Source organism: Oncorhynchus masou, chromosome 10, assembly GCF_036934945.1.
Source record: "Oncorhynchus masou masou isolate Uvic2021 chromosome 10, UVic_Omas_1.1, whole genome shotgun sequence".
NCBI lineage: Eukaryota > Metazoa > Chordata > Actinopteri > Salmoniformes > Salmonidae > Oncorhynchus > Oncorhynchus masou.
Window position 1 is genome coordinate 38,457,464 of NC_088221.1, and position 15,664 is coordinate 38,473,127.

The 15,664-nt window shown below is 44.3% G+C and overlaps 1 protein-coding gene across 2 annotated transcripts in view; it reads right to left on the reverse strand.

Annotated features, from left to right (window-relative positions):
- LOC135547590 (adenylate cyclase type 5-like) overlaps nt 1-15,664 on the reverse strand; it is a 147,433-nt gene that overhangs the window by 57,599 nt on the left and 74,170 nt on the right. For both annotated transcript variants that reach the window (XM_064976730.1, XM_064976729.1), the window contains exons 2-3: nt 14,793-14,942; nt 12,404-12,525 (exon numbers count right to left, since the gene is read on the reverse strand). In XM_064976730.1, coding sequence (XP_064832802.1) covers nt 12,404-12,525; nt 14,793-14,942 — 272 coding nt within the window. The remainder of the gene's footprint in view (nt 1-12,403; nt 12,526-14,792; nt 14,943-15,664) is intronic.

The following is a 15,664-nucleotide window of genomic DNA, read 5'->3' on the forward strand; positions in this document are numbered from 1 at the left end:
CTCCCTCCCTGGCTCCCTCCCTCCCTCCCTCCCTCCCCTCCCTCCCTCCCTCCCTCCTCTCCCTCCCTCCCTCCCTCCCTCCCCCTCCCTCCCTCCCTCCCTCCCTGGCTCCCTCCCTCCTCCTCCCTCCCTCCCTCCCTCCCTCCCTCCCTCCCTCCCTCCCTGGCTCCCTCCCCTCCCTCCCTCTCTCTCCCCCCTCCCTCCCTCCCTCCCTCCCTCCCTCCCTCCCTCCCTCCCTCCCTCTCTCTCTCCCTCCCTCCTCTCATCCATATCCTAAGCAATAGCTCTCGGTAAAAACATCATCCATATCCTAAGCAATAGCTCTAGGTAAGAACATCATCCATATCCTAAGCAATATCTCTAGGTAAGAACATCATCCATATCCTAAGCAATAGCTCTAGGTAAGAACATCATCCATATCCTAAGCAATAGCTCTAGGTAAGAACATCATCCATATCCTAAGCAATAGCTCTCGGTAAGAACATCATCCATATCCTAAGCAATAGCTCTAGGTAAGAACATCATCCATATCCTAAGCAATATCTCTAGGTAAGAACATCATCCATATCCTAAGCAGTATCTCTAGGTAAGAACATCATCCATATCCTAAGCAATAGCTCTCGGTAAGAACATCATCCATATCCTAAGCAGTATCTCTAGGCAAGAACATCATCCATATCCTAAGCAATAGCTCTCGGTAAGAACATCATCCATATCCTAAGCAGTATCTCTAGGTAAGAACATCATCCATATCCTAAGCAGTATCTCTAGGTAAGAACATCATCCATATCCTAAGCAATATCTCTAGGCAAGAACATCATCCATATCCTAAGCAATATCTCTAGGTAAGAACATCATCCATATCCTAAGCAATAGCTCTAGGTAAGAACATCATCCATATCCTAAGCAATATCTCTAGGTAAGAACATCATCCATATCCTAAGCAGTATCTCTAGGTAAGAACATCATCCATATCCTAAGCAATATCTCTAGGTAAGAACATCATCCATATCCTAAGCAATATCTCTAGGTAAGAACATCATCCATATCCTAAGCAATATCTCTAGGTAAGAACATCATCCATATCCTAAGCAATAGCTCTCGGTAAGAACATCGCCCATATCCTAAGCAATATCTCTAGGTAAGAACATCATCCATATCCTAAGCAATATCTCTAGGTAAGAACATCATCCATATCCTAAGCAATATCTCTAGGTAAGAACATCATCCATATCCTAAGCAATAGCTCTAGGTAAGAACATCGCCCATATCCTAAGCAGTATCTCTAGGTAAGAACATCATCCATATCCTAAGCAGTATCTCTAGGTAAGAACATCATCCATATCCTAAGCAGTATCTCTAGGTAAGAACATCATCCATATCCTAAGCAGTATCTCTAGGTAAGAACATCATCCATATCCTAAGCAGTATCTCTAGGTAAGAACATCATCCATATCCTAAGCAATCTATCTCTAGGTAAGAACATCATCCATATCCTAAGCTATCTCTAGGTAAGAACATCATCCATATCCTAAGCAATATCTCTAGGTAAGAACATCATCCATATCCTAAGCAATAGCTCTAGGTAAGAACATCATCCATATCCTAAGCAGTATCTCTAGGTAAGAACATCATCCATATCCTAAGCAATAGCTCTAGGTAAGAACATCATCCATATCCTAAGCAGTATCTCTAGGTAAGAACATCATCCATATCCTAAGCAATATCTCTAGGTAAGAACATCATCCATATCCTAAGCAGTATCTCTAGGTAAGAACATCGCCCATATCCTAAGCAATATCTCTAGGTAAGAACATCATCCATATCCTAAGCAATAGCTCTCGGTAAGAACATCATCCATATCCTAAGCAATAGCTCTAGGTAAGAACATCATCCATATCCTAAGCAATATCTCTAGGTAAGAACATCATCCATATCCTAAGCAATAGCTCTAGGTAAGAACATCGCCCATATCCTAAGCAGTATCTCTAGGTAAGAACATCATCCATATCCTAAGCAATATCTCTAGGTAAGAACATCATCCATATCCTAAGCAATATCTCTAGGTAAGAACATCATCCATATCCTAAGCAATAGCTCTCGGTAAGAACATCATCCATATCCTAAGCAATATCTCTAGGTAAGAATATCATCCATATCCTAAGCAATAGCTCTAGGTAAGAACATCGCCCATATCCTAAGCAATATCTCTAGGTAAGAACATCATCCATATCCTAAGCAATAGCTCTCGGTAAGAACATCGCCCATATCCTAAGCAATATCTCTAGGTAAGAACATCATCCATATCCTAAGCAATATCTCTAGGTAAGAACATCATCCATATCCTAAGCAATATCTCTAGGTAAGAACATCATCCATATCCTAAGCAATCTCTAGGTAAGAACATCCCATATCCTAAGCAGTATCTCTAGGTAAGAACATCATCCATATCCTAAGCAGTATCTCTAGGTAAGAACATCATCCATATCCTAAGCAGTATCTCTAGGTAAGAACATCATCCATATCCTAAGCAGTATCTCTAGGTAAGAACATCCCCATCCATATCCTACATCATCCATATCCTAAGCAATATCTCTAGGTAAGAACATCATCCATATCCTAAGCAATATCTAGGTAAGAACATCATATCCTAAGCAATATCTCTAGGTAAGAACATCATCCATATCCTAAGCAATAGCTCTCGGTAAGAACATCATCCATATCCTAAGCAATATCTCTAGGTAAGAACATCATCCATATCCTAAGCAATAGCTCTAGGTAAGAACATCATCCATATCCTAAGCAATAGCTCTAGGTAGAACATCATCCATATCCTAGCAATAGCTCCAGGTAAGAACATCATCCATATCCTAAGCAATATCTCTAGGTAAGAACATCATCCATATCCTAAGCAGCTCTAGGTAAGAACATCATCCATATCCAATAGTCAAGAACATCATCCATATCCTAAGCAATAGCTCTAGGTAAGAACATCATCCATATCCTAAGCAATAGCTCTAGGTAAGAACATCATCCATATCCTAAGCAATAGCTCTAGGTAAGAACATCATCCATATCCTAAGCATCTCTAGGTAAGAACATCATCCATATCCTAAGCAGTATCTCTAGGTAAGAACATCATCCATATCCCATATCCTAAGAACATCATCCATATCCTAAGCAATATCTCTAGGTAAGAACATCATCCATATCCTAAGCAATATCTCTAGGTAAGAACATCATCCATATCCTAAGCAATATCTCTAGGTAAGAACATCATCCATATCCTAAGCAATAGCTCTAGGTAAGAACATCATCCATATCCTAAGCAATATCTCTAGGTAAGAACATCATCCATATCCTAAGCAGTATCTCTAGGTAAGAACATCATCCATATCCTAAGCAATATCTCTAGGTAAGAACATCATCCATATCCTAAGCAATATCTCTAGGTAAGAACATCATCCATATCCTAAGCAATAGCTCTAGGTAAGAACATCATCCATATCCTAAGCAATATCTCTAGGTAAGAACATCATCCATATCCTAAGCAATATCTCCAGGTAAGAACATCATCCATATCCTAAGCAATATCTCTAGGTAAGAACATCATCCATATCCTAAGCAATATCTCTAGGTAAGAACATCATCCATATCCTAAGCAATATCTCTAGGTAAGAACATCATCCATATCCTAAGCAATAGCTCTAGGTAAGAACATCATCCATATCCTAAGCAATATCTCTAGGTAAGAACATCATCCATATCCTAAGCAATAGCTCTCGGTAAGAACATCATCCATATCCTAAGCAATAGCTCTAGGTAAGAACATCATCCATATCCTAAGCAATATCTCTAGGTAAGAACATCATCCATATCCTAAGCAATATCTCTAGGTAAGAACATCATCCATATCCTAAGCAATAGCTCTAGGTAAGAACATCATCCATATCCTAAGCAATAGCTCTAGGTAAGAACATCATCCATATCCTAAGCAATAGCTCTAGGTAAGAACATCATCCATATCCTAAGCAATAGCTCCAGGTAAGAACATTGCCCATATCCTAAGCAATATCTCTAGGTAAGAACATCATCCATATCCTAAGCAATAGCTCTCGGTAAGAACATCATCCATATCCTAAGCAATAGCTCTAGGTAAGAACATCATCCATATCCTAAGCAATAGCTCTAGGTAAGAACATCATCCATATCCTAAGCAATAGCTCTCGGTAAGAACATCATCCATATCCTAAGCAATAGCTCTCGGTAAGAACATCATCCATATCCTAAGCAATAGCTCTAGGTAAGAACATCGCACATATCCTAAGCAGTAGCTCGACACAGCAAATTCTGCTGTTGTAACAAAGTATAATAATAACACTGAGAGTGTTAAATCAACACCGAACGTGTTGAGTGTTTGGTCCCATATAGACACTTCAACAGTGTTAAATTAAGAGTAAGTTATAGAGTTACCACCCATGACTGTATTGGTTAGTGTTAGTTGAGGGCCTACTTTTACCCTGTGTCAAAAGTCATATATATCACTTTGAACCAAAACCATGCCAATCATTATCATATTTCCCAGCAGGCTCTTTTGCAGGTAAATATTGTTTAATCACTATGCAAGCCAGCATAATGTGACTTGCAGGTAAAGTTGCAAATTCACCAGAATTTTGCAACCCTACTTGCAGGCCTGACGTGGCTTGAGGAATGAATGAATAATGCGTTCTGCACTAGCATCGAACAGCCCCCGTGATATGCAGCTGTTCAGGGAAGCTAGAAACCATTATACACAGGCAGTTAGAAAAGCCAAGGCTAGCTTTTTCAAGCAGAAATTTGCTTCCTGCAACACTAACTCAAAAAAGTTCTGGGACACTGTAAAGTCCATGCAGAATAAGAACACCTCCTCCCAGCTGCCCACTGCACTGAAGATAGGAAACACTGTCACCACTGATAAATCCACCATAATTGAGAATTTCTATAAGCATTTTTCTACGGCTGGCCATGATTTCCACCTGGCTACACCTACCCCGGTCAACAGCACTGCACCCCCCACAGCAACTCGCCAAAGCCTTCCCCATTTCTCCTTCTCCCAAATCCGTTCAGCTGATGTTCTGAAAGAGCTGCAAAATCTGGACCCCTACAAATCAGCCGGGCTAGACAATCTGGACCCTTTCTTTCTAAAATTATCTGCCGAAATTGTTGCCACCCCTATTACTAGCCTGTTCAACCCCTCTTTCGTGTCGTCTGAGATTCCCAAAGATTGGAAAGCAGCTGCGGTCATCCCCCTCTTCAAAGGGGGGGACACTCTTGACCCAAACTGCTACAGACCTATATCTATCCTACCATGCCTTTCTAAGGTCTTCGAAAGCCAAGTCAACAAACAGATTACCGACCATTTCGAATCTCACCATACCTTCTCTGCTATGCAATCTGGTTTCAGAGCTGGTCATGGGTGCACCTCAGCCACGCTCAAGGTCCTAAACGATATCTTAACCGCCATCGATAAGAAACATTACTGTGCAACCGTGTTCATTGATCTGGCCAAGGCTTTCGACTCTGTCAATCACCACATCCTCATCGGCAGACTCGACAGCCTTGGTTTCTCAAAAAACCTCGCCTGGTTTACCAACTACTTCTCTGATAGAGTTCAGTGTGTCAAATCGGAGGGTCTGCTGTCCGGACCTCTGGCAGTCTCTATGGGGGTGCCACAGGGTTCAATTATTGGACCGACTCTCTTCTCTGTATACATCAATGAGGTCGCTCTTGCTGCTGGTGAGTCTCTGATCCACCTCTACGCAGACGACACCATTCTGTATACTTCTGGCCCTTCTTTGGACACTGTGTTAACAACCCTCCAGGCAAGCTTCAATGCCATACAACTCTCCTTCCGTGGCCTCCAATTGCTCTTAAATACAAGTAAAACTAAATGCATGCTTTTCAACCGATCGCTACATGCACCTACCCGCCTGTCCAACATCACTACTCTGGACGGCTCTGACTTAGAATACGTGGACAACTACAAATACTTAGGTGTCTGGTTAGACTATAAACTCTCCTTCCAGACCCATATCAAACATCTCCAATCCAAAGTTAAATCTAGAATTGGCTTCCTATTTCGCAACAAAGCATCCTTCACTCATGCTGCCAAACATACCCTTGTAAAAATGACCATCCTACCAATCCTCGACTTTGGCGATGTCATTTACAAAATAGCCTCCAATACCCTACTCAACTAATTGGATGCAGTCTATCACAGTGCAATCCGTTTTGTCACCAAAGCCCCATATACTACCCACCATTGCGACCTGTACGCTCTCGTTGGCTGGCCCTCGCTTCATACTCGTCGTCAAACCCACTGGCTCCATGTCATCTACAAGACCCTGCTAGGTAAAGTCCCCCCTTATCTCAGCTCGCTGGTCACCATAGCATCTCCCACCTGTAGCACACGCTCCAGCAGGTATATCTCTCTAGTCACCCCCAAAACCAATTCTTTCTTTGGCCGCCTTTCCTTCCAGTTCTCTGCTGCCAATGACTGGAACGAACTACAAACATCTGAAACTGGAAACACTTATCTCCCTCACTAGCTTTAAGCACCAACTGTCAGAGCAGCTCACAGATTACTGCACCTGTACATAGCCCACCTATAATTTAGCCCAAACAACTACCTCTTTCCTTACTGTATTTAATTAATTTATTTATTTTGCTCCTTTGCACCCCATTATTTTTATTTCTACTTTGCACATTCTTCCATTGCAAATCTACAATTCCAGTGTTTTACTTGCTATATTGTATTTACTTTGCCACCACGGCCTTTTTTTGCCTTTACCTCCCTTATCTCACCTCATTTGCTCACATCGTATATAGACTTGTTTATAATGTATTATTGACTGTATGTTTGTTTTACTCCATGTGTAACTCTGTGTCGTTGTATGTGTCGAACTGCTTTGCTTTATCCTGGCCAGGTCGCAATTGTAAATGAGAACTTGTTCTCAACTTGCCTACCTGGTTAAATAAAGGTGAAAAAATGAACTGGGGTACAATTATGCACTTGTAACTAAAGGTAAAAAGGATGACCAAGTGTTTGTACCCCTTTAGGGAAAAATCTAAACCTTTTTTTCCTGAGAGTATTATACAATGGCCTGAAACTCGTGGTTTACATGCCACATCAGGTCTGCAAGTCACATTAAGCTGGCTCGCAAGGTGATGTGTAATCCCTTCTGGAATCCAGTCAGTGTGGGGATATCCAACTTTTTGAGGATTGTTTTCTATCACCCACAACCTGTATTTAGGGTTGGGAAGACTAAGCTTCTTCTTCCTTTTTTAGGTTTTATGGCCGACTACAACCTCTTGGTGTATTGCCGCAAACTACTGTACAGGGTAATGAAACAAAAATATTCCATTGCAGGGAGGGGAACCCGGACATCATACAAAATACAAATAAAACATTTAAATAAACATCCTACTTCTTCAGTCACAGTTCAAATCACATCCCTACACAGGCTCAGGGGCTTGTGGAAACGGAGCAGTCTTCGACAGTATCCCTACACAGGCTCAGGGGCTTGTGGAAACGGAGCAGTCTTCGACAGTATCCCTACACAGGCTCAGGGGCTTATGGAAACGGAGCAGTCTTCGACAGTATCCCTACACAGGCTCAGGGGCTTGTGGAAACGGAGCAGTCTTCGACAGTATCCCTACACAGGCTCAGGGGCTTGTGGAAACGGAGCAGTCTTCGACAGTATCCCTACACAGGCTCAGGGGCTTGTGGAAACGGAGCAGTCTTCGACAGTATCCCTACACAGGCTCAGGGGCTTGTGGAAACGGAGCAGTCTTCGACAGTATCCCTACACAGGCTCAGGGGCTTGTGGAAACGGAGCAGTCTTCGACAGTATCCCTACACAGGCTCAGGGGCTTGTGGAAACGGAGCAGTCTTCGACAGTATCCCTACACAGGCTCAGGGGCTTGTGGAAACGGAGCAGTCTTCGACAGTATTCCTTGTAGAGTCCCAAAACACTCTCAGCCGCACTCACAACAATGGCTATTTCCTCTTATTTCCTCTCTGTTTGCACTGGGCAGTTGATAGCCAATGGAATAAACGCTGCAACGTCCACCTTCTTAACATGCAACATGTCAGGATCTCTCTGTTGACAAGGAACATCATCTGGTGTCTCTTCTCCTACTACCATTACTTCTTCAACTTCACTCCTTTCCTCCACTCTTCTCACTTCCTCCAGACAGGAGACATGCTGGAAGCCCTTACTCTTGCCACATCTGTCTCCTTACTGGACACTTCAGGAATTCAGATACATGTTCACCACCATGATTGCAGCACTTAGACTCAGCTGGCATATGATGCTCCTCCCATCTACATACACTCGACACATGGTATAATCATTTGCATTTATCACACTGCACGGATTTGGGCACAAAGGCTCTCACATGGTATTTCATAAAACCCAAATGCATGTGAGAAGACAGAGACTCTTCATCAACCAACAGTAGAGTGGATGGAGTGGGCTTCCTCCTCACTCCATCCACTATGCGGGTCAGTCGGTGTGCACCAACCACTTCATCCAGTTCTTCACGTACTGTATATCCTTTGCATTCGCTCTAGCACCACCTCAGAGAATACACCCTTGATAGGCACCTTGCATCCCAGATCCACACTCGACACATTCCAATCCTACATCTTCTTGAGGCTCAGAGCACATTCCTGTTCCATAGATACACCAAAAAATGAAATGAGCCCACTTCTTGTTACCCAATGCATCCACCATTCTCATAGAGACATCTCCCAGGTAACTCCAACGACCCCATCGAACATCACCAATATCCTACGCAACAGCAGTTGACAACATCAGCTGGGAAGAGACACTGGGCTCAGTTCCAATGTCCACTCGCACATCACTTGCTACCAGAATGCATAACATCCAATAGATTCTCTTCACATTAAGTGGTATGCTACTGTAGTGTGCACTTGGAAACAGATCTCCACAGAATCTTCTGTGTTGTTTGCTGCAGTGCTATGCTGTGCTGAACAGTGTGTCCGAGTGTCCGAGTGTGTCAGTACTGGTCCTGTAGAGGGGATATTAAGTAATGTAATCTACTGCGAGGCTGGAGAGGCTGGAGGCCACCGTGGACTGGAGCACAACTGCACTGCAGCCAAAGGACGTGTCCCAACTTTTAGACCTTGAGAGGAGTCAGCTAAATATGTCTGATTCCTCTCAAGGTCTAAAGGTTGGGACACTGGCACAAACTGTAACACAACAAAAACGCACCACTATTCTGACTTCTAGTAGACACCCACTTCACTAAGATGAGCTTCAATCCCAACATATCCCGACACGCCACTGCTGCTAACTTGCGTAACACGCTTGTAGTCAGCTTTTTTTCAAGGAGGAGCAGGAAGTGGAGGAGGAGGCAGTGGAGGAGGAGGAAGTGGAGGAGACAGTGGAGGAAGAGGAGGACAAGAACAGGAAAGCAGGAGGGAGGTCTCCTGACTAACAGCAGAGGGGGCTGAGCTGAGCTGAGCCGGGAGGGGCAGGGGACATGACATGCTGCAGGACAAGATGCTATCTGCTCTCTCAGCAACCTCACATCACATGCTAGGCTACTTACAGTATAGTACACCCTCCACTCTTTCTCATCTGTCCAACTGGAGCGCACAGAGAAACACTGTGTCTGAAAATGTTATTAGCCGTCAAATAACTTTTTCTCCATCCTTGTTTCCTTAATTCCTCTCAAAGCCCATTGATGGAGAGGATCCAAGGTCCTTGATGCTAAATTACAGAGGAAGCAAGGATCTGATAGCTAAATGTACCAGTAAGGTTTTCAGCCCCAGACCTCTCCTCTCTCTCTCCACAGCCAAGAGCCCTCTCTCTATTCTCTCTCTCTCTCTCCACAGCCAAGAGCCCTCTCTCTATTCTCTCTCTCTCTCTCCACAGCCAAGAGCCCTCTCTCTATTTCTCTCTCTCTCTCTCCACAGCCAAGAGCCCTCTCTCTATTTCTCTCTCTCTCTCTCCACAGCCAAGAGCCCTCTCTCTATTTCTCTCTCTCTCTCTCTCTCCACAGCCAAGAGCCCTCTCTCTATTTCTCTCTCTCTCTCCACAGCCAAGAGCCCTCTCTCTATTTCTCTCTCTCCTCCAGCCAAGAGCCCTCTCTCTATTTTCTCTCTCTCTCCACAGCCAAGAGCCCTCTCTCTATTTCTCTCTCTCTCTCCACAGCCAAGAGTCCTCTCTCTATTTCTCTGTCTCTCTCCACAGCCAAGAGCCCTCTCTCTATTTCTCTCTCTCTCTCTCCACAGCCAAGAGCCCTCTCTCTATTTCTCTCTCTCTCTCTCCACAGCCAAGAGTCCTCTCTCTATTTCTCTGTCTCTCTCCACAGCCAATAGACCTCTATCTCTATCTCTCTCTCTCTCTTTCTCCACAGCCAAGAGCCCTCTCTCTATTTCTCTCTCTCTCTCCACAGCCAAGAGCCCTCTCTCTATTTCTCTGTCTCTCTCCACAGCCAAGAGCCCTCTCTCTATTTCTCTCTCTCTCTCCACAGCCAAGAGCCCTCTCTCTTCTTTCTCTCTCTCTCCACAGCCAAGAGCCCTCTCTCTATTTCTCTCTCTCTCTCTCCACAGCCAAGAGCCCTCTCTCTATTTCTCTCTCTCTTTCTCCACAGCCAAGAGCCCTCTCTCTATTTCTCTCTCTCTCTCCACAGCCAAGAGCCCTCTCTCTATTTCTCTCTCTCTCTTTCTCCACAGCCAATAGTCCTCTATCTCTCTTTCTCTCTCTTTCTCCACAGCCAAGAGCCCTCTCTCTATTTCTCTCTCTCTTTCTCCACAGCCAATAGTCCTCTATCTCTCTTTCTCTCTCTTTCTCCACAGCCAAGAGCCCTCTCTCTATTTCTCTCTCTCTCTCCACAGCCAATAGTCCTCTATCTCTCTCTTTCTCTCTCTCTCTCCACAGCCAAGAGCCCTCTCTCTATTTCTCTCTCTCTTTCTCCACAGCCAATAGTCCTCTATCTCTCTTTCTCTCTCTCAATTAAATTCAAGGGGCTTTATTGGCATGGAAACATATATTAACATTGCCAAAGCAAGTGAAGTAGATAATATACAAAAGTGAAATAAACAATAATAATTAACAGTAAACATTGCAGAAGTTCCAAAAGAATAAAGACATTTCAAATGTCATATTATGTCTATATACAGTGTTGTAATGATGTGCAAATAGTTAAAGTACAAAAGGGAAAATAAATAAACATAAATATGGGTTGTATTTACAATGGTGTTTGTTCTTCACTGGTTGACCTTTTCTTGTGGCAACAGGTCACAAATATGGCTGCTGTGATGGCACACTGTGTTATTTCACCCAGTAGACATGGGAGTTCATCAAAATTGGGCTTGTTTTCGAAATCTTTGTGGATCTATGTAATCTGAGGGAAATATGTGTCTCTAATATAGTCATACATTTGGCAGGAGGTTAGGAAGTGTAGTTCAGTTTCCACCTCATTTTGTGGGCAGTGTGCACATAGCCTGTCTTCTCTTGAGAGCCAGGTCTGCCTACGGCGGCCTTTCTCAATTGCAAGGCTATGCTCACTGAGTCTGTACATAGTCAAAGCTTTCCTTAAGTTTGGGTCAGTCACAGTGGTCAGGTATTCTGCCACTGAGTACTCTCTATCTATCTCTCTCTCTCTCTCTCTCTCTACCTGCCAGGAGATGTCTCTCTCTTTTCCTGTTGTCTGTCTGCTGTTCAGTGGAGCCCCAATTACTGAGGGCAGCTGGGCGCTGTTATCGGCTTGCTACCCCAGGCCTCCCTCCCGTTAGCAGGGTATTAGCCACATAGTCAGCCAAGCTTAGCTTGATAATGGAGCTATGTATTTTAGATAAGATAATCTTTGAGAACTAACAAACACCAGAATAAAAACCAGCCAGTGAGAATCTAAAATTGGCATAGGGCCCCCATTGAATTTGTTATGTTTGAGTCACTCAGATAGCATCATGAAAAAATGTGTAGAATTGCAGGAAATTAGCTTTGAAACTGCCATTTTTCTCTCAGCCAAATGACAGAATGTGTTTTATTGCAGAAAACTAGCTTTAAAGCTGTCAAATGTTCTCTCTGCCCCATGGCAAAATGTGTAGAATTGCATGAAACTAGCTTTCAAACAGCAACATTTAGTCTCTGCAGCCAAGAGGAGGGCCTCTAAAACCACACCATTGGCCACGCCCACTACAACTGCACTGCAGACAGACCCTACCACTACTACGGATAGCATGTATAGCTGAACCTCAGAGGCTAGGTAATGCTGATAAAAGTAGCATGTTACTGTAGTGAAGGGGAAGACCTAGACATAGCTTTAGAGCATGGCACTGACTGCATGTGTCCCTCCTCTCCCTGATGACGTCAGTGGTGACTGGTACCTGACGTTGTCGTGCTTCTGGATGTAGATCTTGTGAAACATCATGTCTTCCTGCTTGGCGTTAATGTCAGCTTTCATCTCCATGGCAACATGACGGGGAAGCACGGAGAGCAGGAGACGCTCCTGCAGAGAGAGAGAGAGATAGGCAGGGGAGAGGGAGAGAGAGATAGGCAGGGGAGAGGGAGAGAGAGATAGGCAGGGGAGAGGGAGAGAGAGATAGGCAGGGGAGAGGGAGAGAGAGAGGGAGGGGAGAGGGAGGGAGAGGGAGAGGAGAGGGAGGGGAGAGGGAGAGAGAGATAGGCAGGGGAGAGGGAGAGAGAGATAGGCAGGGGAGAGGGGAGAGAGGGAGGGAGAGATAGGCAGGGGGAGAGGGAGAGAGAGATAGGCAGGGGAGAGGGAGAGAGAGAGGCAGGGGAGAGGGAGAGAGAGAGAGGCAGGGGAGAGGGAGAGAGAGATAGGCAGGGGAGAGGGAGAGAGAGATAGGCAGGGGAGAGGGAGAGAGAGATAGGCAGGGAGAGGGAGAGAGAGATAGGCAGGGGGGAGAGGGAGGCAGGGAGAGAGATAGGCAGGGGAGAGGGAGAGAGAGATAGGCAGGGGAGAGGGAGAGAGAGATAGGCAGGGGAGAGGGAGAGAGAGAGGCAGGGGAGAGGGAGAGAGAGATAGGCAGGGGAGAGGGAGAGAGAGAGGCAGGGGAGAGGGAGAGAGATAAGCAGGGGAGAGGGAGAGAGAGATAGGCAGGGGAGAGGGAGAGAGAGATAAGCAGGGAGAGGGAGAGAGAGAGGCAGGGGAGAGGGAGAGAGAGGCAGGGGAGAGGGAGAGAGGCAGGGGAGGAAAGGGAGAGAGGCAGGGTAGAGAGAGAGGAAGGGGAGAGGGAGAGAGAGAGAGGCTAATGGAACATTCACACTTATAGCCTACTGTTGTGTGCGCGTTGCTGCACTTATAATGTGAAAAAATAACCTTATTGTTTATCAACATTTTAAGCTAAATGTTCTCATCTGTTGCGTCTGTCTCGTTGCTTAAAACAGGTTTTTTGATGTTAGTGGTTGTATTTATTTGGAATCTATCGTATCCCACAACTGTCCCAGACTATGTTTGGAATATTTATTTCTCGCGCAGAATAGACTAGGTCAACTTTTGTAGTATGGGGGATGGTAGATTGACATAGGATAGTGCTTTTGCTGTTTGTTTGGCCTACTCATCTTGTTGGCTGAAGAAAAGTAAATGTGGAAGATCTTCCAATATCTTCCATATGCGCCTCGGAATAGGATAAAGACTCATGCAGTTGTGTCCCCGATATGTCTGTCTTCATGACTGAGAGTAATGTGAGAGGTGCATCGGCAGGCTGGTCACTGGCCGCAAAAGGCATGGATTTTTTAGGGGGTATTAATGCCACACAAAGGAGATGCAGCCGTGAAATACCAGGCATTATCAAGTGCTTGTCAAATTGTGAGTGAGAGACTGATGAAGTCTGTGTAAAAACAACAAAGCAGAGCTCATGGCTTTCATGCAACTTTTTTCAAATCCTCATTAGAGTTGCATCTTGCAGCCTTAGAATGTATTAGAAATCTAAACATACATTTGTATCACAACTAAATGAAGCATATAGGAGTACCTGCTTCTATGTTAACCGCTCAACACAGAGTAGCCGCATGTGCGCACTCACTGAAATCATTTGAAGAAAATATACTTTCTATTTTATTCAGCTCTTCTCCACTGTATTCTTCATACTATAAAATAATATAAATAAATAAGCATATAGGAGTACCTGTCACCATAATTTGCAAATAAATTCCTTAAAAATCCTACAATGTGATTTTCTGGATTTCTTTTCCTCATTTTGTCTGTCATAGTTGAAGTGTACCTATGATGAAAATTACAGGCCTCTCTCATCTTTTTAAGTGGGAGAACTTGCACAATTGGTGGCTGACAAAATACTTTTTTGCCCCACTGTATGTGTGAAAGACAGGAGATGCTAAATGTGTTTATATTAATGAAAGGTCAATTACCGTGAGACTGGCAGTTATTTGCTTGACAATCACTGTCTGACAAAATTCCATGACCGCCACCACCCTACTGTCACCATTCATCTAGTTACTGTGAAGACAGCGCTTATGATGGGTAACTAACAAAGCATATGGCACTTGGTAGTAGCTACTCACGTTAGGCATGAATCTGACTATGAACAGGACTGGAGTTGCCTGGTCTATAGAGAGCAGAAGCCAAAGGTTACTTACGGTAACTCAGACCTTGGTTACTAGGTTATTGGGAAATATATGCATTATATTTAATTAATTAACTGTATTTCAAAAGCCCTTTTTACATCAGCAGTAACTCGGCCTAACTATGTTAAGTAATTTACTGCCTGTGGTTACACCACAGTACCACAGTACCTGCTGCTGGTTCTCCCTCTGTGAGTGGAGGCGAGCCTGTATGCATTCCCTGGTCTCCTGGAAGGCTTGTCTCTGGGAGCCCTCGGCTGGGTAGTGGGTACACACGCCCACGATGTTAGTACAGGAGAAGATCAGGACGTTGGACACTATCTGAAAAGGGGAGGAAGAGATGGAGAGAGATTGACAGAGGGAGAGGAAGGGTGAGGAGGAATAGAAGAAGAGAGAGAAAAGAGAGTGCTTGTCACAGATCCCTCCAGAACTGTCATTACGCACATCTGGTCCCTATTCCCATTGATTAGTAATTGCATAAGTGTGCCCTCTGTTCACCACTGTCCTGTTGATTATTGCTCCAATGTCCGTTGGTCGTGTGAGTACCTGTGCTGTGTTGTTTTGGCATTTGTGCCGTGTGTATTGCGCAGATGATTAAGGGTCTCGCCCCGTGTGGTATCATCGTGCATTTGTGTATTTATTCAAGGTAATCCTCGCTCTGTTGTTTGGGTCTCAACCCTGTGTTTTGTATACATGTTTGTTTGGTCTTCGTCCCCGTGCCTTTACATGGCACGCTGTAATTTGGGTCCATAGAAACCCTTATCAAGCATTCCTACGCCTGTCACCCGATCCCTTTATACCAACGTGACAGTGTTCAATAAATGGTGTGATAGATCCCCTCCACAACTAATTCCGTTAAATGACAGACTTTCATCTCTGTGTCAGATTTGACGTACAAGCCAAATGTATCCATTACCACATTCCCATAAATGGTCATTGTGTTTGTCTACTGTCCAAATAACTTAAATTGGACAGATAACAAAATAGGCAAAGAGATTGATGGGAGAGAAATAGAGAGAGAGGGTAGAGAGAGAGAGGGTAGA